At 35.2% G+C, this 27,349-nt stretch overlaps 1 protein-coding gene across 1 annotated transcript in view; it reads right to left on the bottom strand.

Moving 5' to 3' along the window:
- ALG6 (ALG6 alpha-1,3-glucosyltransferase) overlaps positions 1-27,349 on the bottom strand; it is a 40,571-nt gene that overhangs the window by 4,506 nt on the left and 8,716 nt on the right. Inside the window, exons 3-12 of the mRNA XM_069478020.1 lie at positions 26,044-26,133; positions 24,445-24,533; positions 21,215-21,294; positions 20,519-20,583; positions 18,651-18,842; positions 17,916-18,051; positions 15,525-15,610; positions 14,009-14,093; positions 11,343-11,413; positions 51-119 (exon numbers count right to left, since the gene is read on the bottom strand). Coding sequence (XP_069334121.1) covers positions 51-119; positions 11,343-11,413; positions 14,009-14,093; positions 15,525-15,610; positions 17,916-18,051; positions 18,651-18,842; positions 20,519-20,583; positions 21,215-21,294; positions 24,445-24,533; positions 26,044-26,133 — 963 coding nt within the window. The remainder of the gene's footprint in view (positions 1-50; positions 120-11,342; positions 11,414-14,008; positions 14,094-15,524; positions 15,611-17,915; positions 18,052-18,650; positions 18,843-20,518; positions 20,584-21,214; positions 21,295-24,444; positions 24,534-26,043; positions 26,134-27,349) is intronic.

Genomic DNA, 27,349 nt, shown 5'->3' with positions numbered 1-27,349 from the left:
GTTTAAATGAATCATATTGAAAATATTAAATGGAAATTGGCTTGACTTACCTAAATGTCGACACAAGTAAAAACCAAGTAGACATGAAAGGAATTTCATTTAAAACTAAGCAGACTGGTCTAAAATGATAAAGAAAAAAAATTTAATATTATAGAATATAATTTCAGGTCCTACTTGTAAAACATATAAACACATTTTATCTATCTGATTTTCAGGGGTAGTTAAAAAAAAAAAAAAAAGCCAATTAGGTCTCCCTATGAACTACTGATTGATTTTTTATAGTAGTCCAAACTAAATTAGCCTAGACAGAAAGTGTCAACTCCTTATAATAAGTGGAAAACTGCTGCTTCCAGTACACCATTAATGGAATATTTTTCTCTCTATCATACAAACAAGTAGCTTAAGGAAAGGATCAGATAAACAGATCTGCACATTCAGAGAAAGAAAGCTTTTTCATATATTTCATACTACTTGATAAATATGAAATAAATTTTCAGTATAGTTGTTTTTAAACTTCTCTCTTATGATCCTTCATGTTACATATTACTCAGCTAAGTTAAAAACCAGAGGTATGACAGACAGGATCATCATGCCACTGAAAAGGACTACAGACAAAGAAGAGTTATAAATGGAAATAAGTTGATAATAGTAAAATAAAAAAGGAAAAGATTAGTAGTAAGAGGCTACATGAAAAGGGCAATAGTATAGATACAGGAAACATAATGTCAATAAATGGAACCACTGCCTCTTTATCAAAGAGCTGTTTAGGATCATAGCTCCAAGCTCTGCAACCTTACCACAACCCCTGGGCCAATACCTCTGGATTCAACTGTGGCAATGCTCACGGAGAAAGGGGTTCGTTAGAAGCCCTGAGTCCTAGTCCCAGCTCCTTACACACTGTCACTCCTATTTAATTCTTGGCAATTTTAATACGTACATAGATAATCCTTCCACTGCGCCTCATTTGCTGGAACTCCTCTTTTCTGGTGATCTCATCTTCAATCCTATCCCTTAAGGTCATGCTTCAGACTACAACCCATCCCTGATCACAGTTCATGACCTTTACTCTGATCACTATCTCTTACTTTTTAGGTACTCCAACTCCAACAATCTTTTGATCCCAACAAGAACTTCAATCCATTGCTCCTATTACCTTTTCACTTTTTCTCACCCCCATGGCCTTTTCCCTTTTTACTCATCTTAAATCCAAAGGTCAATCATTATAATCACTCCCATTCATTCACTCTTAAGCCCCCAAGCAAGGAAGTGATCTTCACCAGACAAAAAAACCATAGACTTAGAAATACCCAACTCTCTCCCTGCACTTACTCCCATCATGCTGAGCAACTGTTCTAGAGAAACACATTTACCCAAACTGACTGGTCTCACTTTAAATACATGATCATGATATTCAAGGGCCCTGTAATTCCTATATATAATATTTCCCTAGTCTGTTTACACTGTCTCTCCTTAGAAAAATATTTCACACCTTCTCCTCTCCTCATACTTGAACAGCTCCAACTCACTCTGGCTGATGACTTTACCTGTCACTTCAATAAAAAAACTGAAGCAGTTAGAACCTTCACAGATACCCACCATCACATCTACTCCCTTCCCAGCATACGTACCGTTACACTCTATTCACTCCTTTTACTGAAGATGAACTATTCATATTTCTGTCCAAAGCCAATTCTTACCGCCCTCCTATATCATCAGTTTTCCTTCTCTGTTGATCATTCCCGTGCCATTATTGCTCCTCTCTTAAAACAAACCTATCTTGACCCTCTTGTCTCTACAGGTTATTGCCCTATTTCTCTGCTTCCCTTTTCAACAAAACTCCTCTAAAGAATAGTCTACTTTCCTCATATCATATATAAAAATTAACTCAAATTAGATGAAAGACCTAAATATAAGATCTAAATCCAAACAACACTATCAAGAAGGTAAAAAGAATGTGAGAAAATATTTGCAAACCACATATCTGATAAAAGTTAATATCCAGAATATATAAAGAACTCCTAAAACTCAACAAAAAGACAACCCAACTAAAAATTGGGCAAAGGATTTAAATAAACTTTTCTCTGAAAAAGATATACATACTGCCAACAAGCATGTAAAAAGATGCTCAATATCATTAGTCATTAGGGAAATACAAATCAGAACCACAGTGAAATACCACTTCATACCTACTAAGATGGCTATAATCAAAATAATGGAAAATAACAAGTACAGTCAAGGATGTCGAGAAATTGAAGCCTCACACATAACTAGTGAGAATCATAATGGTACAGCCACTATGGAAAACAGTTTGGTGGTTCTTAAGTTAAATATAGAATTACCATGTTATCCAGCAGTTCCACTCCTGAATATGGACTCAGGAGAACTGAAAACAGGTGTTCAAACAAAAATTTGTACATAAATGTTCACACCAGCACTATTCACAATAGTCAAAGGTGGAAACGACCCAATGCAATGTCCATCAATTGATGAATGGATGAACAAAATGTAATATATCTATACAATGCAATACTATTCAGGTATAAAACAGACTGAAATCCTAGTACGTCACAGATAAACCTTGAAAATATTATACTAAGTGAAAGAAGGTAGGCCCCATACTATATGACTCCACTTATATGAAATACCCTGAATAGACAAATCCATAGAGATTTCCAAAAAGCAGATTCATGGTTAGAAGAGAATGGGAGGAGGGGAAAATAAGGAGTGATTGCTTTGGGTATGGTTTCCTTGTGAGGTGATGAAAGTGTTCTGGAAGCAGACAGTGATGACAGTTGCATAACATTGTGAATGTACTAATGGCAAAATTTATGTACTTTACCAAATTTTTTTTAAATAATTTTAAAATTTTAAAAATTTCTCTAACATAACCAAGAAGTATCCATACTTGTCTTCAGTTATTCTCCTCTAATTTTTAATTTTTTTATTTTTTATTGTTCTGGATATATAACAGTTGTATATCTTTATAGGGTACATGTGATGCTTTGATACAGGCATACAATGTGAATTAATCAAATCAGGGTAATTAGTGTGTCAATCATCTCAGGCACTTATCACTTCTTTGTATTAGGAATATTCCAATTCCATTCTTTTAGTAATTTTAAAGTATACCCTAACTTACTGTTGATTATAGTCACTTTGTTGTGCTATCACATATTGTTCATTCTATCTAACTATGCTTTTGCACCCATTAACCATCCCCACTTTATCCCCTCCTCCCTGCTACCCTTCCCAGTCTCTGGTAGACGTCATTCTACTCTGTTTCCATGAGATCATCTGTTTTTAGTATTTATCTCCCACATATGAGTGAAAACATGCTAGATTTGTCTTTCTGTGTTTGGCTTATTTCACTTAACATAATGTTCTCCAGTTCCATCCATGTTGTTGCAAATCGCAGGATTTCATTCTTTTTCTTTTTCTTTTTTTTTTTTTTTTGAGACAGAGTCTCACTCTGTTGCCCGGGCTAGAGTGAGTGCTGTGGCGTCAGTCTAGCTCACAGCAACCTCAAACTCCTGGGCTTAAGCGATCCTACTGCCTCAGCCTCCCAAGTAGCTGGGACTACAGGCATGCGCCACCATGCCCGGCTAATTTTTTGTATGTATATATTTTAGTTGTCCATATAGTTTCTTTCTATTTTTAGTAGAGACGGGGTCTCACTCTTGCTCAGGCTGGTCTTGAACTCCTGACCTCGAGCGATCCACCCGCCTCGGCCTCCCAGAGTGCTAGGATTACAGGCGTGAGCCACCGCGCCCGGCCTCATTCTTTTTCGTGGCTACATAATATCCCATTGTGTCTATATATCACCATTTCTTTATCCATTCATCTGTTGATAGACACTTAGGTTGATTCCAAATCTTGCCTATTGTGAATAGTGCTGCAATAAAGGTGGAGCTCAGCTATCTTTTCGATATGCTTATTTCTCCTCCTTTGGATATATATCCAGCAGTGGGATTGCTGGCTCATATGGTAGTTCCATTTTTAGTTTTTTGAGGAACTTCCACACTGTTCTCCATAATGGTTACACTAATTTACATTCCCACCAAGAGTATACGAAGGTCCCCCTTTCTCCATATCCTCACCAGCATTCTTTTTTGCCTGTCTTTTTGATAAAAGCTGTTTTAACTGGGGTGAGATGATACCTTATTACAGTTTTGGTTTGCATTTCTCTGATGACTAATGATGGTGAGCATTTTTTCATATACATGTTGGCCATCTGTATATCTTCTTTTGCGAATGTCTATTCAGATCCTTTGCCCATTTCTTTTTTTTTTTTTTTTTTTTTTTTTTGAGACAGAGTCTCACTCTGTTGCCCAGGCTAGAGTGAGTGCCGTGGCGTCAGCCTAGCTCACAGCAACCTCAAACTCCTGAGCTCAAGCGATCCTCCTGTCTCAGCCTCCCGAGTAGCTGGGACTACAGGCATGCACCACCATGCCCGGCTAATTTTTTCTATATATATTTTTAGCTGTCCATATAATTTCTTTCTATTTTTAGTAGAGATGGGGTCTCGCTCTTGCTCAGGCTGGTCTCGAACTCCTGAGCTCAAACGATCCGCCCACCTCGGCCTCCCAGAGTGCTAGGATTACAGGCGTGAGCCACCGCGCCCGGCCCCTTTGCCCATTTCTTAATCAGAGTATTTGATTTTTTCCTATTGAATCGTTGGAGCACATTATATTCTAATTATTAATTCCTTTTCAGACGGGTAGTTTGCAAATACTTTCTCCCATTCTGTGGGTTGTCTCTTTACTTTGCTGATTGTTTCCTTTGCTGTGTAGAAGCTTTTTAGCTTGATGTGATCCTATTTGTCCAATTTTGCTTTGGTTGCCTGTATGTTGAGGGTTATTATTCAAAAAGTCCTTGCCCAGACCAATACCCTGAACCATTTCCCCAATATTTTCTGTTAGTAGTTTCATGTCTTAGATTTAAGTCTTTAATCCATTTTGATTTGTCTTTTGTATATGACCAGAGATAAGGGCCTGATTTCATTCTTCTGTATGTGGATATCCAGTTCTCCCAGCACCATTAATTGAAGAGATTATCCTTTTGCCATTTTATGTTCTTGGCACATTTGCAAAGATAAGATGTGCAGATTTATTTCTGGGTTCTCTATTCTGTCCCATTAGTCTATTTGTCTTGTTTTTATGCCAGTACCATGCTGTTTTGGTTACTACAGCTCTATAGTATACTTTGAAGTCAGGTAATGTGATTCCTACAGTTTTGTTCTTTTTTCTTAGGATAGCTTTAGCTATTCTGGGTCATTTGTGGGTCCATATAAATTTTAGGATTATTTTTTTCCATTTCTGTGAAGAATATCATAGGTATTTTGATAGGGATTGCATTCAATCTGTAGATTGCTTTGGGTAATATGGACATGTTAATAATATTGATTCTTCCAATCAATAAGCATGGAATATCTTTCCATTTTTTTCAATTTCTTTTATCAATATTTTATACTTTTCATTATAGAGATCTTTCACTTCTTTGGTTAAGTTTATTCCTAGGTATTTTATTTATAGCTATTGTAAATCAGATTTCTTTCTTTTTTTTTTTTTTGAGACAGAGTGTCGCTTTGTTGCCCTGGCTAGAGTGAGTGCCATGGCGTCAGCCTAGCTCACAGCAACCTCAAACTCCTGGGCTTAAGCGATCCTACTGCCTCAGCCTCCCGAGTAGCTGGGACTACAGGCATGCGCCACCATGCCCGGCTAATTTTTTCTATATATATTTTAGTTGGCCAGATAATTTCTTTCTATTTTTAGTAGAGACAGGGTCTCGCTCTTGCTCAGGCTGGTCTTGAACCAGATTTCTTTCTTGATTCCTTGTTTAGATTGCTTACTGTCAGCATAAAGAAACGCTACTGATTTTTGCATATCGATTTTGTATCCGCAACTTTACTGAATTTGTTTATCAGTTCTAACAGGGTTTTTTTTTTTTTTTTTTTTTTTGTGGAGTCTTTAGGTTTCTCTAGATCTAAGATTATATCGTCTGCAAATAAGGATAATTTGACTTCTTCCTTTCCAATTTAGATGCACTTTTCTTTCTTTCTTTTATCTGACTGCTCTAGCTAGAACTCCCATTACTATGTTGAATAACAGTGTTGAAAGTGGGCAGCCTTGTCTTATTCCAGATCTTAGAGGAAAGGCTTTCAGTTTTTCCCCATTCACTATGATATAATAGGTATGGGTCTGTAACATATGGCTTTTATCGTTTTATCGCCATATTGTTTTACCTCAATAAGTTCCTTCCATATCCAGTTTTTTGAGAGTTCTTATCAAAATGCTGAATTTTATTGAATGCTTTTTCAGTATCAATTGAAGTGATCATATGGATTTTGTCCTTTGACCTGTTGATATGATGTATCACATTGATTGATTTGTGTATGTTGAACCATCCTTGCATCCCTGAGAGGAATCCCACTTGATCATGATGAATAATCTTTTTAATATGTTGTTGAATTCAGTTTGTTCATATTTTGTTGAGGACTTTTACATCTATGTTCATCAGAAATATTGGCCTATGGTTTTCCTTTTTTGTGTGGTTTTGGTATCAGGGTTATATAGGCCTCACAGAATGACTTTGGGAGTATTACCTCCTCCTTGATTTTTTGGAATAGTTTAAGTAAGATTGGTATTAGGTCTTGAATGTTTGGTAGAATTCAGCAGTGAAACCATCCTACTCTGGGCTTTTCTTTGATGGGAGACTTTTTATAACTGCTTCTATCTCATTACTTGTTATTGGTCTATTCAGGTTTTGGATTTCTTCCTGGTTCAATCTTGGTAGGTTGTATGTGTCTAGGAATTTATCCACTTCTAGGTTTTCCTTATTGGCATATGTTGCTTATGTCTCTAATGATCCTCTGGATTTCTGCAGTATCAGTAATGTCTCCTTTTTCATTTCTCATTTTATTTATTTGGGTCTTCTTTCTTTTTAGTCTGGCTAAAGGTATGTCAATTTATCTTTTCAAAAAACTAACTTTTCATTTTGTTGATCTTTTGTATTGGAGGGTTTTAGTTTCATTTATTTCTGCTCAGATGTTTATTATTTCTTTTCTTCTACTAATTTTGAGTTTGGTTTGCTCTGTTTTTCTAGTTCTTTGAGATGCATCATTAGGTTGTTTATTTGAAGCTTTTCTACTTTTTGATGCAGGCACTCATTGCTGTAAACTTTCCTCTTATTACTGCTTTTCCTGTATGCCATAGGTTTTGATATGTTGTGTTTTCGTTTTCATTTGTTTCAAGAAATTTTAAATTTCTTTCTTAATCTCTTCATTGACCGACTGGTCCATCATTCAGGAGCATATTGTTTAATTTCCATGTATTTGGATAGTTTCCAATGTTCTTCTTGTTATTGAAGTCTGGTTTTGTTTCATTGTGGTGAGAGACATGCTGCCAGACGTATTAGACTTTGGCAGACGTCCCCTGCTGTCCACTGCTGTCCACTCATGTCCTCTGCTATCCACTGCTGTGCACTACTGTCCACTCACGTCCACTGCTGTCCACTACTGTCCACTGCTGTCCACTCATATCCACTCACATCCACTGCTATCCACTACTGTCCACTCATGTCCGCTGCTGTCCATTGCTGTCCACTACTGTCCACTGAAGACTGCTGGTCCACTCAAGACTGCTGCCAGATGTATTAGATCTCCTTTATATGTTTTTTTTTTTTCCCTTCCTTCCCTGAGGACCTTTATCTGTGACCTTTAGGAGTTTGACTATTAAATACCTTGAGGTAGTCTTGTCTGAGTTAAATCTGCTTGTTGTTCTATGACTTTCTTGTACCTGAAATTCGGTATCTTTCTCTAGGTTTGAAAAGTTCTCTGTTATTATTTCTTTGAATAAACTTTCTACCCCAGTCTACCTCCTCTTTAAGGCCAATAACTCTTAGATTTGCCCTTTGGGGGCTATTTTCTAGATCCTGTAGGCGTGCTTCATTTTTTTCCCTCTTTTTTCTCTTCTGGCCTTGTATTTTCAAATAGTCTATCTTCAAGCTCACTAATTCTTTCTTCTGCTTGGTCAATTCTGCTGTTGAGAGACTCTGATGCATTTCTCAGTTTGTCAACTGAATTCTTAAGCTCCAGAACTTATGCTCGATTTTTGTTATTTCAATCTCTTTGTTAAATTTCTCTGATAGGCTTCTGAATTCCTTTTCTGTGTTGTCTTCAAGTTCATTAAGCTTCTTCAGAACAGCTGTTTTGAATTCTTTGTCTGAAAGGTCACATATCTCCATCACTCCAGGATTGGTCACTGTTACCTTATTTAGTTCGATTGTTGAGGTCATGTTTTCCTGGATGTTCTTGATGCTTGTAGATGTTCGTCAATGTCTGGGCATTGAAGAGTTAGGTATTTATTTTAATCTTCACAGTCTGGGCTTGTTTGAACCCATCCTTTTTGAGAAAGCTTTCTGGATGTTCAAAGGGAATTGAGTATTATGATTTAAATCTTTGGTCACTACAGCCATATCAGCACTGAGGGTGCCCCAAGCACTGTAATGCTGTGACTCTTGCAGACTCCTGGTGGTACTGCCTTGGTGGACTGATTTTTGGTTCTTCTCAAGGTGCTTGCTTTCACGGATACTTGTTGAATTTGGTGTTTGTGCAGAGGTACGATCGCCAGAGGTTTCTATTCAGCCATCCTGCTCTGCCCCCTCTCCTCATTTTTTTTAAACCTACTCAAATCAGGCTTTTCCCTGCATTACTCCACCAACACTGGCCTTGTCAAAGTCACCAGTGACTTCCCTATTTCTAAGGCAAATAATCTGTTCTCAGCCCTCATCTTATTTGACCTATTAGCAGCATGTGAGACAATTGATCACCTCATGTCCTTAAAACACCTTCACTCGGCTGTCACTCAGCTTCTAGGATGTCAACTCTCATGGTTTTCATCTTACCTCATTGGTCTTTCCTATTCACCTCTCATCCCAGTCCTCGTAAGACTGTGGCTCAGGACTCAGTACTTAGTCCTCTTCTCTGTCAATACTCACTTCTTTGGTGATCTCATCCAGTCTCATGACTTTAAATATCATCTCTACTGACAAACTCCTAAATTTACATCTCCAGCTTAACCTCTCTTTAGAACTCCACTCATATATCCACTCCAGACTCACATCCAAATGCTGACTCTACACCTCTGCTTGGATGTCCAAAGACATGTTAAACACTCAGGAACCTTTTCCCTGTCCACACCTAGCCTAATCCTGCTCCACCTGCAGTCTTCCCCGTTCAGTCAACAGCTGTTTCATCCTTCTAGTTCTAGGCCAAAAACCATATACACACCTTTGATTTTTCTCCTTCCTTCACAAGCTACACCCAAATCATCAGGAAACCTTCTGGTTCTACATATACTAAATCCAGAAACTGTTCTCACTTATTCCACTATTACTATCTTGGTCCCAGTCACCACCATCTCTGACCTGGATTATGGTAATAGCCTTCTGAATGGTCTCCATGTTTTCTACACTTGTTCCATATAATCTCTACTTGACCCAGAGCTAGAGTGATTCTTTTAAAATATTAAGTCAGATAATGTTTCTTCCTCAAAACCCTCCTAAGTTACCCCATTCCCTTCAGAATAAAAGCCAAAGTTCCTAATATGGCCTACAAAGTACTACATGATTTGGACCCCTGCTACCTCTTTGACTTCATGTCCTAATACTCCCCACTTTGATCACTCCACTGTAGCCACACTGGCCAGTTTGTTGTCCCCTAAACATACCAGGCATACTCCCATCTTAGGGCCTTGGCACTGGCTGCTCCCACTGTCTAGAATGTTATTCTCCCAGATAACCATACAGCTAACTTCCTCACCTCCTCCGAGCCACTCTAATACCTTCAGTGAGGCCTACTTTAACATCCATATTTAAAATTACAACCTGCACCTGCATCCCCTCCTCTAGTACTCCCAATTTACCTTGACTTGTGTTATTTCTTCTTCTTGGCATTTATTATTACATACTATTCTAATACACTAATGTCTTGTTTTTATTTTTTATTAGTGCTTATCCTTGAGAATGATAGCTAAGAAGGCAGGGATTTTTGTCTGTTTTATTCACGAATATATCCCATATGCAGAGAACAGTGCCTGACACATAGTAGGCACTCAATAAATATTTATTGAATGAAATATATGCTTAATAGATTAGCTGGGACCAGGTCAAGAGGAACTTTTAATGCTAACTTTAAAATCTTTTAATCAAAACTGTATTAAAGCCATGCACTGTCAAAAATAATCAGAGTAGAGTTGTAGAGAATGAACCCCCGGAAATTCAGGGTCTGAGAATTAATCTGGTCAGATTACAGATCTTAAATAGGCTGGCTTTCTATGAAGTAGAAATTCTGAGGAAAATAAACATATTTGGAAGTAATACCTCACCATAGTTTCATCCACTGGCACCAGGGATTTGTGTAGCTTCATTCTAGCTTCGTAACAGTAGTGAGACCTAACTCAGGTTTGGGCTTCAGGGTATGACATTAAGCAGTCCTCTCAGTCTGCAATGATATGAGACTATTTTGTTCAGAGCCAAGAAGCCTTCCAGATAGGCTAGCCCAGCTTACTGGAAAGCTCTGCATTAAGGTTTTAGTCCAAAGCTTCACTGAATACAAGCAATACTGCCTTCCATTTGTCGTTGGTCCCTCTGTATGTCTATCTTCTATGGGAACCCAGTGAATACAGGGTGAGGGGTAGAGTAGTGGTGGGTTGGGACTGACCTAGAGGAGGATTCAAGTATTCCAAAGTATTCTGGGCAAACACTATTTTAGTATTAGGATATTGGATATTATACCTCCAACTGTCACCCAGTTCTTTCTATGAAGACCAAGAAAAAAATTTAATGCTCCTAAAACAAAGTAGTCTGGTTAGGGATTGCCAGTAGAGTCTAAACAAAGGTTATAGCAAAAAAGAAACAGAAAAGAGGCAACATATAAAAGACACCATGGAAGTAAATGGAGAGAACAAGGCTACTGAATAGATGTGGAAATGAATAAAATGAAAAAGGCAAAGATGGCAAACAAGCTGCAATCTGAGATAAGCCTCTTTGGAGGACATAATTTTTATTAGAATACAGAAAATATAAATGAAGAAATAGAAAGAAATAAAAAATGTCAATAATAATTCTACCTATTTTTTTAAAGTATTATATATTATAAAGAAGTAATGTCATAGATATTATCAGTCTAGAAAAATATGACTGAAATAATTTTATGCAAAGATACAACATTTGTGTAGGTTTGTTCTGCATTCAAATGAATATTTACATGTAAATTATAAACACATAATAAATTTTTATATATTATAAACACATAATAAGTGCATACTTCAAACATTTCTACTTACAATGATACCAAGAGAATGGACTTTTCATGCACTTGGAAAGAAAATAAGAAGAATGATAGTGCACAGCTAACCTTTAAGAAAAAAAGGAAAATGAAATATTACAACTTATAAAATATAATATCAAGTTAATTATGAATCTAAATAAAAATCATTTCAAATAAAAGTTGAAAGTTTATTATAGCTTCTATCTAGAAGTAAAATATAAACATAACACTAATATGCATAACATTTTAATCAAATTTAAAAATGAAAATTTCTTTCAGAAAACAATGACTATAAAGCTTTACTTAACCATCTAAAACAAGTTCACTGAGACTCACTTATTAATAAACAAACTACTTAATACCTCAGACACAACAATCATACCTTCATCCTCCCTTGAAATCTCTGACAATTTACCTTTGAAAGTGTGAAGGACAAGGTCAAAATCAACTGGCAAATCTATTTCAGTATTTTTAAAATGTGCACTTCAATAAAACATACTAAATGTTTTTATAAAGTCATAATGTGCTATTTGGGGGTTAAAATTAAAAATTACTTAAATCTATTTTCAGAAGTTTCTGTTCTGCATTATTAGACAGATGTCTATACATCTATCCAGTTGTTCAAGCAAAACACCTGAATTATTATCTTGTACAAGCTGTACATCTCCATCAGCAAGTCCCATCCACAGCACCTCCTAAATACAATATCCTTCCTCTTCTCTTCATTCACCTCTGCCAATTGATTAAAAGGAATAAATATTTAAAATAATTATAATGGGAAATGTTCTTAAAGTTCTTGGAAATATACGGTAAGAATTCAAAGCATTATCGACAAGAATGAAATAACAAAAATCGTAAGTTTCTAATTTTTTTAACATAATGGCTTATTTTAAAACATAGCAAACAGAATAAAATTAGAAATTAAGAAAATGTTTTTTCTGGTTTATAATCCAAAAAGTAATCATCTCTAACACTGCTAAAGTTGCCCAAACTCTGAAATTCTATTCCATTATCTTTGAAATATACCTTTATTTAGCATGCTATTTCCTAGAAAAATAATCTGTCATAAGTTTGAAAATATTTCAAGTTAAGCCTACTGAAGATATCAAAGCATCACTAAGCATGTCAATCCTGTTCTAAACGTCCTGTAGAATATTAACAACAGATGACTTGGTATTTTCAGAGTTTATTCACAGAATGAAACAACAGAAATTGTCAATAACAAGGTAATAAAAAATAAGAGGAACAGGAAACTATCCTTTTTGCATTCTGGTACCCAGATGCACTTTTGGAATGTTTCACTGTTCTGTTCTGGCTTGTTTTTAGAATGCAATGTACATAAGTGGCAGTTCCAGAATTGGAACCCTAATTTCTAAAATGTTGTCATCTTATAAGTCACTAGGACTTACTGTTTTCATAAATAAAATGTTCTTGATACTTTAAAAAGTATTTTTCTTTTTTTTTTTTTTTTTTTTTTTTTTGAGACAGAGTCTCACTCTGTTGCCCGGGCTAGAGTGAGTGCCGTGGCGTCAGCCTAGCTCACAGCAACCTCAGACTCCTGGGCTCAAGCGATCCTCCTGTCTCAGCCTCCCGAGTAGCTGGGACTACAGGCATGCGCCACCATGCCCGGCTAATTTTTTGTATATATATATTTTAGTTGTCCATATAATTTCTTTCTATTTTTAGTAGAGACGGGGTCTCACTCTTGCTCAGGCTAGTCTCGAACTCCTGACCTTGAGCGATCCACCCGCCTCGGCCTCCCAGAGTGCTAGGATTACAGGCGTGAGCCACCACGCCCGGCCTAAAAAGTATTTTTCAAATGTCATTTTATAGACCATGGCACAGAGGAACAAAATTTTAAATACCACCGAAATACAACCAGGAAAAATTTGTAAACCCACTTAGAAAAATCCTAAACTATAGAAAATATACCCAATCCATCTTCAGACTGACACAAATCATCTTACTAGAACAGAGATCTGCCTCCTCCCCTTCCCAAAAATCGTTTTTTGGCTCCTGTTGCACACAAATCTAACTCCAAACCTTTTCAACCAGACATTCAAGGTCTTCTATAGTTTGATCCTTTTTGACCCTCCTCTCTCACCATCTCCTCTCCTACACACAACACACACATAAAAGTCACACAAATTTTATTGTTTAATAGCTGTTCCCAGAACATTCCCTGTCCTTTCCCACCTCTGTACCTTCAACTTCCTCTTGTCTTGAATTTCTCTTCTGCTATATAACCTCCTGTTCCAAATCTTGCCCAGCTTTCAAAACTTGGCTCAAATCCTACTTGCTCTAAACAGCTGTCTAAAATCTCCCCCCAAGATAATATCTCCCTTTCCCACACCAACTTAGGACTTCATGTGTACCTGACAGAACTTAATACCATCTGCTTTCTAGCATAATTATTTAAGCATATGTTTATCACCACTGTTTTCTTCTTTGTATTCCTCCACTAACTAATACAAAACAAATTAAATAACTGTTGAATTAAACTGAAAGATTCTGATTGCTTAGCCTAATGTCCAACATAGCATCTAAGATGAGAAGCACTCAATAAATGTTTGCCAAATAAATGAATGTCCTCTTTCCCAATCCACTAAATCCTGTACAGAACAAGAAAATAATTTTTAAAAGATTAGTTGTAGGAAGAATTAAAAGTAATGAAAAACTTACCAAAGTAAATTTGAATCCTTTGGGAGAGGGCTGAAGTATTAATTTTATGCATGAAGGAAGCAGACTCAAAAATGTAAAACAAAAGCTAAAAAATAATAATAATAAAAATGTTTTTTGTAGAGAGAGATATATATAACTAAAATAAGTATTTTTTAAAATATAAGGATCACATTATGTATTTATTTGGATTTCAAATTAAAGTTTACTTTTATTTGTTAAATTTAAATTAAGACCAAATAACATTTACATAAAATCTATACATTGAAATACATATATACTTTCATACATGATATAATACAGAACAAAATATTATAATACTAAATATTGCTTCTGTTATTTTAGTATTTAATATCATGTATATAAAAGATACAATGATATATAGATATAGATATAGATATGGCTGAAGGTCAATCACCAAACACTCAAAATAAGAAAACATAATGAGGTATGAGACAATGCTATATCTGTAACATAAACATTCCTAAACTTTACTCACAAAAGAGTCTAACTAGCCCTCATTTCACAAAAGTTGATTATCTGACTTTCAAACCCATGGTAAATCAGAAAGAACAAGTTGGAAAGGCAGCAGGAAGCTACTAGAGCTTCTCCTAATGATGGCTGATGCGTAGGGAGGAAGAAAAACCTAGATTAATGCAGACAGGCTCAAGAGTGGTCTGGTGCCATTTAGTACCACGGCATATAGCAAGCCCTGAAAACAAGAATATAACCTAATACAATAACTGATTTTCCCAGTTGTGGTAACTTTGTGACTTATCAACTTGGCTAGGCTGGACTGAAGTCCCAAGAATTCTCTTCGTGTATGCTTCTTGTCAGGGTGGGCTACAAGAGAAATTCTCCCAAGAACTGGAGGCCAGAGGGAGGCAGCACCATCTCTGTTATTCAGACACTGTATTTAGATGCTGCTATGAAGGGATTTTGCAGATATAAAGTCCCTATTCAGTTGATTTTAAGTTAATCGAAAGGTAAATTATACTGAGGGGCCTAACCTTTTATAAGAAGGATTAGATCTTCCCTTTAGGGGAAGGCATCTGGTTCTGAATTACTCTTCCTTCTCCCTAGATATTCCTTCTGGACTGTCTGCCTTGTGGACTTCCAGTCTGCCTGCCAGCCCCCACATCTGCATAAGCCAACTCCTTATGAAAACTTCATACATAGACACAAACACATACACTACACAGTGATCTACTCCTTCTACTTCTCTGATTGATCCTGACAGATACTCCACTGAAAATCATGACCATTCAAGATAATGTTAAATTATGTGTCGTGTACTCTCTGTTTAAGGAGAGAATTAGGTAACAATTCAGAAAGACTTTCACATAAAACGATTCAAAGAAAAGAATTTTATTGTATAGACAGATAGGTTTAAGTTATGTGGAAAATTCACTAATGAAAAACACTTCATTCCCTAATGATGCCAGATAAATGAAATATTACCATAACACTTTTAGAGAGTAGCTTATACAATACTATATACAAACTTTGTGTCTCTTACCTGATTATTAGCTGGATGTGATGTGGCAAAATATCCTTAATCTTCAGAAAGACACTGAAGCTACACCAAATATTGGCTACTTTATCCTTAAAAGAGATTTGTTGCTTTTACATTCTGGTATAATTGAAAGAAATATTACACCCCACCAAGTACAGACCATAATCTCTAATAAATTTTTGAGGCATGTAAAACTTTTATTCACAATTGTAACAAAGTAGATTAAATCCTACAAGAAATAAACATATACACAAACACACTCCCAAGCATTTTTCATTTTTTTTGCATGAGAGCTGATCTAAATCATTGGCCAATCATAATCTAGATATTCCCAAGAAATACTAAATATTTCTCAAAGAGCAGTACACTATTCCTAAATACTGAAGTTACTTATCTTTGGAAGTTTTTCTAAAAAATCTTTTTTCCCCTAATTTACAGAATACATATTACATTTGACCCATTTTTGTCAAACACCTGAATTTATTTAAAGTAACCTAAAAGCCACTAGCAATGACAAGAAGTAATTGCTAGTAAGTCAAGAAGTTTAAAGACATTAGCAGTTACGCTAAAATTACTTTCAAAATTAAAATTGTAACTATACCTCTCATGCTGGTAAAACTCATCCTCTACACAGCTGCTTGACCTCAGCTGTGTGGGCATCACAGCAATAAAGTAACTGTCACTGACTGACAACTACACCATCCCACTTTCCTCAGTTACATCAAAGAAAATGCTCTTCAGATTTTGAGGGCAACAAGTAAATAGAAGAGAATGGAAACATCATCAAGCACGTCTGATACTTATTTTTATAATTATCATGATGAATACCATTTCTGAAATGGAAGGTAAGGCAAATAACCAGGCTGCTTACATGGAGAATTAAACTTTTCTTTATATAGGTGTTGGTTAGAGGTTATATAAAGAAGAGATTAGGAGTACAGTTTTCAAAGTTCAAATCACAGCTCTGTCAAATACCAGTTATATGACTCTCTGACTTCAGTTTTCTTATATGTAAAGTGGGGATAGCAGCTACCTCAGAGCTACTGTAATGGGGATAACCACCTTAGAGCTACCGTAAGGATCAAATAAAATTATACGGAAATGTCTGGCATCTAATAAGTAAATGGTGGTAACAACTGATAATAGTGATTATACATTATTATCAGTATCACCACTACCATTATCCCCACTGACAGTCACACGTTCCCATTCCTTCACAACACCAAACTCCTTTCTTAGTCTCCTTCAAAATGCTTGTTTCGTCCTCCTATAAATTCACTGAACTATATTCTATAGAAATTTATACATTCAAAATTAGAAAGATATGTATGCTTTTCTAATTCTTTTTAAAAGAAATGTTATTCAAAAGCAAATTATCTATAAATATGTTGTCTCTGTTTAACGTTATTAAAAGGCCTTTTTGTTTCAGAAAAATGGTTTAATTTAATTACTAAATCTAAATGATCAAATTATTCATGTAATAAAAGTTTAACAAGAGTGATTAAACTAGCATTAAATGAAAGATTCTCATTAAAAATTACTATGGATGAAGGTTATATATCTCATAAGGAATTATGAGATCTTTCTGAAGCAAACATGATTATTAGTTTAACAAATAATTTTCTAAGACTAAAAAGAGCATATAAACCAAAAAATCACACAGCTGTTAACATTGTAGCTGCAACTTCTCATACTATCTTTCATTATGGACCCTACTTCATTAGAAAAATATATAATTGAATTATGGATTTGATGATGGCATAAATATTACCTATTGATTAAAATGCCAGCTGAGCTAGGGGTTATATAGATTAAATAACTAGCAAGGTACCCGTGTCTATAGTCCTAGCTATTCAGGAGGTTGAAGCAGGAGGATTACTTGAGCCCAGGAGTTCAAGACTATAGTACAAGTACAGCCTATGCAATATAGTGAGACACTGTCTCTAAAAAAAATTAATAAATAACTGGCAAGGAATGATTACAGGAGGAAAGTAGCTGAAGTTCCTATTCCTTGTGTGTCTTTTTTAGAGACAGGATCTTGTTCTGTCGCCCAGGCTGGGGTGCAGTGGCATCATGATAGCTCACTGCAACCTCAAACTCTGGGCTCAAGCAATCCTCCCACCTCAGCCTCCTGATTAGCTGGAACTATAGGTACATACCACTGTACCTAGCTAATTTTTTTATTTTTATTTTTAGAGATGGGGTCTCATTATTTTGCCTACGCTGGTCTCAAACTCCTGGCCTCAAACAATCCTCCTGCCTCAGCCTCCCGAAGTACTAGGATTACAGGCATGAGCTACCACACCTGGCCTCTCGTGTGTCTTCTACATGAAATCCCTAAAGGTCACAGGGAAGGTACAATAATGGAAAGGAGAGGAAGGTTTTTAAACATGCCTCAAATAATCCACGATCAACTGGGAAGAGTCTTCTTAAAACCTGTAAGGTTTGTTCCCTTTCAGTAAAGAATGGCAGCCAGCAGAGAATGAAGGAAGCCACAACAGTACAAACTAGCTTAATTAGCAACACAAACCTAGAACAAAAACAAAGGTAAGCAGTAAGATAGGGAAAGGTTAATAATTCTGAAAAATCAACCTGAGTCTCACTGAATATAATGAATGCAAATGTACAGTAATGCTAAATCTATGTTACCAATATAGGTTTAAGATGGTAGTCCGCTCAAATCAGAGTTAAAAAATTCACAACTGTTAAGATGTGCACTTCGACAAAAAGACTGCAATCACCATCCTAATTAACATTTCACTTAGATGCCATTCCCATGGGAATAAGGGAATGCAGTCAAGAAGAAAAATATCAAATGGGAATGTATTTATAATAAGTATATAATGGAATAAGCTTTAAAGTGATGAAACATTACAGCAGTGCTCTAACAAGCCAACCCCCATTACCTCCAGTAAATATATTGATCAAAATGTTTCTCTAGTTAGGAAAATTTAAAATAAAAGAATACAGAATATGACTTAATCTCTTTCTTCCTACTCACCCCATGGCCAATGCATTTATAAGAAATCAACAAAAGGCAAAGTGGAAGATCACCTTCCTACAATTAAGTATGCCAAAAAAAATTCTTTGAAGCAAATTTTTGAATTCTGGTGTTTAAAAGTCACTCACCCCTTTCCTTTGAGATCTTTTTTAAAACACTTGCCAAGCAAAAAGCAAAAAAATGGCAAGGAGTGGTATAGTTCCATCTGTTTATAATTTATAGCTAAGCAAAATGCCAGTGACCCTAACAGGTCCCAGTCACAAGATACTCCAAGAACACCCCACAAAGCAAAGCCAAGACTCACAGAATTATATATGTTCCTGTGTCAAGGAAATTATCTCAATAATTAAAAGAGGTAGATCTTGTATTTTATAGAGCATATTTCTTATGAAATTTTAAGATAATATAAACAATGAAAGCTATTTCCAAATAAAAATTGAAAGTATTGGAGTGATAAACATGAAATTATATATAATAGCCTCACATTTATTAAATCTACTGCTAAACAGCAACTAATTTGTTTAGGTTTAAAAGAGTTCTAAACAGTTAAAACATAGCTTTGTTTCTGTTAGATTACTTCACAATATTACTATAACAACATACCAAAATCTAGAGAATAAAACAATGCTACAATAGTAATTAAAAAAAAAAACTTAGTGAGATCACTATACTTCCTCTATAACATGCATAAATAAATTAATATATGTCATTGGTTAGCAACTAATAACTCTGTTAATTAAAAGATCATGATGAGATTTTCAGTTCAAAATGGTGAGCTAAGCACTCACGTTTACCTCCTTTCCTTCCTGAGACCCTTAAAATGATAAGAAAAGGAATTTTAAAAGTATAATTTCATAGCCATAAAGAGAATGAAAATATGGGTTATCATAAAGATTTCAACATATTTCTGGAAGACAGAAGTGATAGTGATAACAAAATGAGAAAGAAGCCACAGCACAGAAAATGCATAGAGTAAACTCAGGGAAGCAAGGCGACAATCCACCCTGCAAGGCCCCAGAGAACTTTAGCAACACCAAGTAGGTTGGAGTGTTTGAATAATATGTGAAAAAGAAAACAAAGAGATTAACTTAAAATCCCTAAATGGAGAAGTCAAATCTCACCCCACTCCTTTGCAAAGATTATCAGACAGCCAAGCATTTACCCCCAGGCAACAAAAGAAGGCATATTCCCAAGAAATAAAATAAACTATCCAGGGCAGCTAGCATAGAAGTTAGCACTATCATGCAATCCCCTCCATATTATGACAGATACATACACATATTAATTTTATTATAACTAAAACAGATTGGCATCAAAAGGAAAAGCTGTTAACTAAACAACCATGTTGCTGTGTATTAATATTATGTCTTTTTTTTTCCCTTAAGAGAGATGGGGGCAGATAGTAACATTTGGTACATTAGAAGAAAAATTGGATAGATAGGCACAGATTTTTATCAGTTTATCCTCTAAGATTTGTTTGTTTGAACGTTCCTTATTTTAGGTATCAAAAATGTACACATAAAATCCATATAGATTTTAACAATTCAGTTTTAGTTTCCTGAAGCTTCAAGCTAACATTATCTGTTAGAGAAATACTTTGTTTTAAAATCAAAAACTGTAAGATTGTTTTCCTTTTTTTCAGCATCAGGTAACATTTACAAAAGAAAGAAGACATGTTATACCTTTTTAGAATTAGGGGAGCATAACCATACTTGGCACTCTTTTCCCAGCTCCCCAGAACTAGCTAATCAGTTACCAATATTTTGCTTCCAGGCTACACAAATGTGAAAAAGCAATTCTACTTTTAATAAATCTGTACTTTACCCTTCAAGTAAAAGCTTGATGAAGAGATTCTTTTATACTACTCTGAAATAGTTTATATAAGCAAGCACTCTAGCAAATATTTAATAAGACATCACTGAATGACAACATTATATAAATTGAGTCTAGATTTCATAATATGCAACTGACTTCATTTCTAAATAGTAAAGGATACTGAAAATGTCCATAGTCGATAAGAATAAGGCCTGGATACAGCAATATGCATAACGCATTAGCAATCTATAAAGAAACATATTGTGAATAAGTAATCTATTACTCAAATCAACAGGGTAAAAGTGTAATTTTCATTTAACACAGTAGCAAATGTTCCCCATTTCCTGAGGTGCTATACCTTCTTTTTACCAAAATATTCCATTTTTATAAAACAACTCTTTAGACACTGAAGTTTCACGGAGGTGACATAGGATACTTCAGTAAAACGACTAAAAGGTATTTGTCAGAGGAAGTACTTTTGGATATACAAATCAGAGAAGTCAATCTAATGATTAACCTATCTAAAATGACCAAAAAGGATATTTGATAACCATGAATATGAGAATACATAACAACTTTTTTAAATGACTTTCAATTTCGTCTATTTCACAAGCCAGTTCAAAATTCAGATACCAGTTAAGCAATAAATTCAGCATGGTGTGTAGTTTAGCAGTACATAACTTACAAAATTCAGTATGTCTTATTAGTACTATAGTAGGGCATTAAAATAATTACTGTGAGATAAGAGGGTGTTTTCTAAATGAAAATTAATTGATAGAAGATATAATGTTCCTTATTTTATTTCCAAAAGCATGACTCCCTAAGGTCTATACCTAAGAGTTAGGCTCATAAAGAAAACAGGTGCTTTAAAACTTACCTTTTTCTTAGTGGAGATTTCTTTTAAACAACAGTATAAAACCACTGCAGGTATGTAAATCAGCAAATCAGCAATTAAAACTGAAAAAACAAGTAAATAATTTTTACCATGAGTCCATCAGGACCTACAACAACACATTAACTGCCTCCCTTCCTCTAATCTTGATTGAGAATTCTATTAAGACAAGGTTCCTACCCCACTATGGGCACGTCCCATACACAATTAGTCATTTTCATTCCCTTCACCTGTGCCCAATTTTAATTGCTATGTTACAAAGGAGTCTCTTAATTTTCTCTAACAAATTCACACAGTTAATTGATTAGAATCCAACATTCTCTCTTTGCTCTGACTTGGGCTTAAAAATTAAGAATATTCACTATTACCTTACCTGTTAGTTGAAGATGGCATAATATATAATTAGTCTGTGTTATCAGTGATAGAAATGATACCTTTCTAAAGGGGTTTAATCATAATATGCTGCTTCTTGAGGGCTTGCACTTCTAGAATTGCATTCCCTTCTGCTGTGCCATCTATCCCATATTTATATGGATGGCTATATAAATATATATGTATGTGGGTGGCACAACAGATATATATATATACATATATATATACACACACACATATATATGTGTAATCTTGACCAATCCTGGTTATTTTTGCCCCTTTCTCTTTGGACCATGACAAGTCTCTAAGAAGTGACCTCCAGAGCTGGGTAACTTTAAGTTAGAGTGAAGAGACCTTTACATGAAGTAATTTGGATGTAATATAATATAGGAAGATATTTTTTAGGTATGTTACAGGCTTACTTTAAACCATTTGACTTATGCTTCAAAGTAACTGTAATTTAATGTTGGTAGTACAGCAAATTATGATGAATAGCTTTACTTGTATGTTTAAAAGTCTCATATGTTCATATGCTTAAATATGGATATCAGAATTTAAGCAATTCTTCAAATGTATGAATGTCTCCTTAATATACTGAATACAAGGCAAAAAAAAATTAAGAATATTCAAAGCAAGGGAAGACTATTTTTTCCTCAAAATCGGTATACTCCAAATTTTCTGTTATGAAGAATAACTGAAATGTTGCAATGCATAGGAGAATCTTTTTAAAATGTTGATCTTTAAAAAAGATGTAAACTTTTACTAATTAACGCATGAAAAGAGTTTAAGAGGTGCAGGTGAGGTCAGAAGACTGAAAAAAACTAGAAAAAAAAAGTAATTTATAACTCTGTGCAGTTCTTTCAGGACAAAAAACCCACAAAACCAAATATATTAGGTTCTCCAAATGTACAACATAGCTGTCCAAAGAGCCTTTTTCTTGTATCTCACTAAATATAGTGTCTAGAAAAACGTAAGGGATAGTAAACGTCAGTGTTAGATGCTGCAATCTATCTTATGTTCAGCTCCTGACACCACATTTAAGATGACACTGACAAACTGGAACATACCCAAAGAAGTGCTCAAACAGAGGCCTCAAAACCTTAATCATATTCAACAAACTGGCCCTCTAATTCTAAGGAATAGCTAAAGTATCTAGGAATGTTTAACCTAGAGAAGAGGTGACTTCAAATGCCTGCAGGATATTAGGTATATTAGGGATCAGATTTGTTCTCTGTAACACAAGAAAACAGAACCAGGAATGACTGGTGGAAGTTCAATATAAAAAGGTAATGACGGAGGCTCTCTGAAAATGGAATAGGCTGTCGTCTCTAAACGTTGTGAGTTCCCTGCAAACATAGGTATTAGTTCAGAAGCTGAATAATCACATACTGAGTATGCAGTTCAGGAAGGATTAAAGCATTGGAGGGGCAAGGGGAGTGATGTGGAAGAAGGAAAGCCAGGCAACATAAATCATCTCTTGGGCCTGAGATTCCATGACTGGATGAACAGTAAAGAGAACAAACTCTTACTAAATTTAGACTAATTAGGAGAAGGCCTGAGCTGCAGCAATTTGGATGGAACTGGAGACCATTATCCTAAGTGAAGTAGCTCAAGAATACAAAAACATGTAGGCATACACACATCCCCTCCCTGCATCCCCCCTTCAGTCCAATACCTAATTGGTATTATTCCCAAATGTGCACTTAGGTGATGATCAGGGAAACCAATTTGCTGGTGAGTACATGTGGTGCTTATTTTTCCATTCTTGGGATACTTCACTTAATAGAATGGGTTCCAACTCTCTCCAGGAGAACAAAAGGGATTCTATATCTCCGTTATTTCTTATGGCTGAGTAATACTCCATGGATGGGGGGCACATGGGCAATATATATAACCTGAACTTTTGTACCCCCATAGTAAGCTGAAATAAATTAAAAAAAAAAAGAAAGTAGATATTAAAATGTTTCTCAAAAAGAAAAAAAAAAAAAAGAATGCAAAAACAAACAGCACATGTACTTTCTAATAATTTGGACAAATCAATGGGCTCCCAAGGGCACAGAGAAAAGGAAAGGTCATTGGAAATGAAGAAGGGGGGAGGGGAAGAAGAGAGGGGTAAAAACCTATCAGGTACAATGAACACTATTTGGGTGATGGGCACATTGATAGCCCTGACCTAAGCATCATAAAAGGTATCCATGTAACAAAAGTATTTGTACCCCTTTAATATTTTGAAATTTAAAAAAAAGGAGAAGGTTTGGGGCTAGCATTAAAGTCTGAGTCACATAAAGCTTTTGAAGAAATCTATGCTTATTACCTTCAAGCTCCCAGAACAGCACATATAGATGCTCGATAAACATGTGTTGAGTGGATTGTTTAATTTAGCAACAATACATAACAATACAATGTATGAGATACAACTGTAAAATTTACTTAAAAAAAAAAAAAAAGTAAAAGGGATTTGGCATGAGGATATTAAAGCAGCAGCCTCAACAACCAAAACTTCAATTTATAGCTATCTGACCTCAGGTAAGCTATTTGCCTCATTAGCTATGCCTCAGTTTCCTCAGCTTAAAATAAGCAATATAAAGATAAATATATATAAGGATTTACCTCATTTGGGTGTTCAAAGAATTAAGTGAGATAAAAAATTGAAAGCACCCAGAATTATTCCTCTCTACTCTTTTTTTCACTTACATATACATTTGGTCTTATTTATACACATATAAGCATATGTGCAGTTATAACATTTTAAAGTCAGTAAAAACAATAAATAGCAACTTTTATCAGTTTATCCAAAATTTTTTAAAATCAAATTTTACCCTCAATACCTACAGCCCTTTTACCTGTTGTACGCATGAAGAGTTTATGTGCCTGACTCTCATATCCACGTGATGTATGGAGAGCAATCCAGTCTGGATTTATAAACTTTGCCCTGCAAATCAAAGCATATATACATGTACTTTATTCCTCATTACTTTTTGGAATAAGGACATTTGAGGACATATGAATTTATTCTGAGAATTGGCCATTGCTCTTATATATAAAGTAATAGAGTCAATGCTTAAGCTTTATTCTTTTTATTTAATCAAATGGAACTGACTTAAGCTATAAAACAGCATCTGCCTTGCTCATCTTCCAACAAATCATGTAACGTGTAACTACAAACCCTACCTTCACAGTTCTACCAGTGTAAAAAACAATCTGGTGTCTCATATTTCATTTATTCAACACATACTTTATAAAGAACAATATGCTAGTATTGAGCAGAGGATCATGTTTTACAATTTATAATCTTTTCAGTTATCATAACAATTGGCTATAATAAATAGTTATTAATCATAAATCATTGCATAAAACTAAACATAATTGTTAAAGATAAATTAAATTTTCAATCATATTATATTACCCTGAACACTATAAAGTATAACTGATTATCATAATGTTTGGGAGTTTATTTCAATCCATGAAGCTTATTTTTACAAACTATGAAATACACTCATATGCTGCATAATAATGTTTTAGTCATCAATTGACCAATGACTATAGTCCCATAAGATTATAATACTGTATTTTGACTGTACCTTTTCTATGTTTATATATGTTTAAATACAAATATTGCCATTGTGTTACAATTGCCTACAGTATTCAGTACAGTAACATGCTGTCCAGGAGCAATAGACTATACCATAGAGCCCAGGTGTGTACCAGGCCATATACATTTAGGTTTGTGTAAGTACTCTATGATGTTCACGTGATGACAAAATCACCTAACACCACATTGCTCAGAACGTATCCCCATCGTTAAGTGATACACGGCTGAAGTGAAAGTTGAAATAATTAAACAAGGAAGATGAGTTCAGGCGACACTATGAAGAAGCTCCTCAAATTTTTGCTGACACACTTCTTCAAGTCTGAGATGGAATACCATTACAGAGTGGAACTGGGGCTCTACTAAAATAGAAGTTTCTCTTCTTCTATAAACTATTCAATTTCTTTAAAAGGGGGAAGAATTCCAATCCTGAACTATAATCATAAGTGAAACACTATTAACACAATAATTCTAGTTTCTAACTTGACAGATTAGTCAGAATACCATTGGGACCTGTATTTTTCATTTACTTTGTGCCATCCCAGAAAAAGGCTTTCCTACACACAACTAGCCCCTATTAGATATATTTCTCAGTAGTCCATGCATAATTGGTAACATCTCTACTTCAAAACAAAGCTAGGTTTTTGTATTTCTTTCTAGGTTGCCCTCCAAAGAAATTATAGAAATGTTCAAACTCTGGTAGTTACCTTTCTAACAACCCATTTATAATACAGAATTACAATAGCAGCTAGGAGTGATCTCTTCTCTATTCAAGAGAGCCCAGTCACACTGGTTCTTACTCTATCTGCTAAGGGCATAATATTTAGAGTTACATTAAGGAAGAAAAACTTACACGTATGCACATAAGAGACTATGATAAGCTGTTAGAGGTGGGTAATCCAATCCCCAATACTGTAAATTGTTATCACTGCTGTTAAAATACCTGAAAAAAAAAGAAAAGAAAAGAAAGCACTATTCCATTAATCAATATTCAAGAAGCAGACTTTTTTTTTTTTTGAAACACAGTCTCACTCTGTCACCCAGGCTAGAGTGCAGTGGCGTCCCCATAGCTCACTGCAATCTCAAACTCCTGAGCTCAAGAGATCCTCCTGCCTCAGTCTCCTGAGTAGCTGAGACTACAGGCAAGTGCCACGATGCTTGGCTAATTTTTTTCTATTTTTGGTAGAGACTGAATCTCACTCTTGCTCAGGCTGGTCTCAAACTTTTGATCTCAAGCAATCCTCCTGCCTTGGCCTCCTAGAATGCTAGGATTATAGGTGTGAGCCACCGCGCCCGGCCCAAAAAGCACTTATAATTTAACATCTCATCTCATTTATTCAATAATAAAGCCATGACAACAGATACAAACCAGGACTGTCCCAGGCAAACTGAGACCTATTGCCACCCTATTTTAGTAGACTTAATCAATGACTAACACTCATACAACAAAAAATATGCAACAAAAGACAATTTGCATCTGATAGTCTAACAAATGAAACAATATAAAAATCACAATTTAAAAATGTAAAAAAATCACTATCAAAGAACACATAAAGATTTGGTTTATGGAAAGAGAAATACTTCATGGAACAGGTAGGCTTAGAATAAGACTGTTTGAAAACAATTCAACCATCATGTAACGAGAGCTGACTGTATGCAAGACTCTGTGAACTAAGGAAGAAAACGAGATCTAATGTTCACAAATTGATAGGCTCCTCCAGTTGGCCAGAATGTAAAGGAACTGCACACAACTACTATGACTCAAGAAATAAAAGTTAGGTTTACATAAACAATTTCTTAATCATATCCTTTATAACTAGGCAGCTTCTTCCATCCAATTTATTTTCTCAGTCATAAGAATAATTTATAATAATACAGACCAAACTATATAACCTACAAATAACCATTGTTCATAAGCCTGTTTCAAATGGGTCACAATTCCTCAATGTCACAATCTCTTACTTTTGGGGATTAAAAAAATTTTTTTAAGTTAGCGTTCAACATGATCCCATTAAACCCATTATTCATCTTCAGAAGTTCTGCTCTTCTTAGTGTCAGTTACATAAAATATAGATTTGTATGGAAGGGATGGAAATTAATAAAATGATCAAGGCATGCTAGACAGCCAAGAGACCTGGGCATAGGGTACTACAGTATGG

The sequence above is a fragment of the Eulemur rufifrons genome, chromosome 8 (genome assembly GCF_041146395.1).
Source record: "Eulemur rufifrons isolate Redbay chromosome 8, OSU_ERuf_1, whole genome shotgun sequence".
Classification (NCBI taxonomy): domain Eukaryota; kingdom Metazoa; phylum Chordata; class Mammalia; order Primates; family Lemuridae; genus Eulemur; species Eulemur rufifrons.
This window is presented reverse-complemented; position numbering and strand designations above follow the sequence as displayed.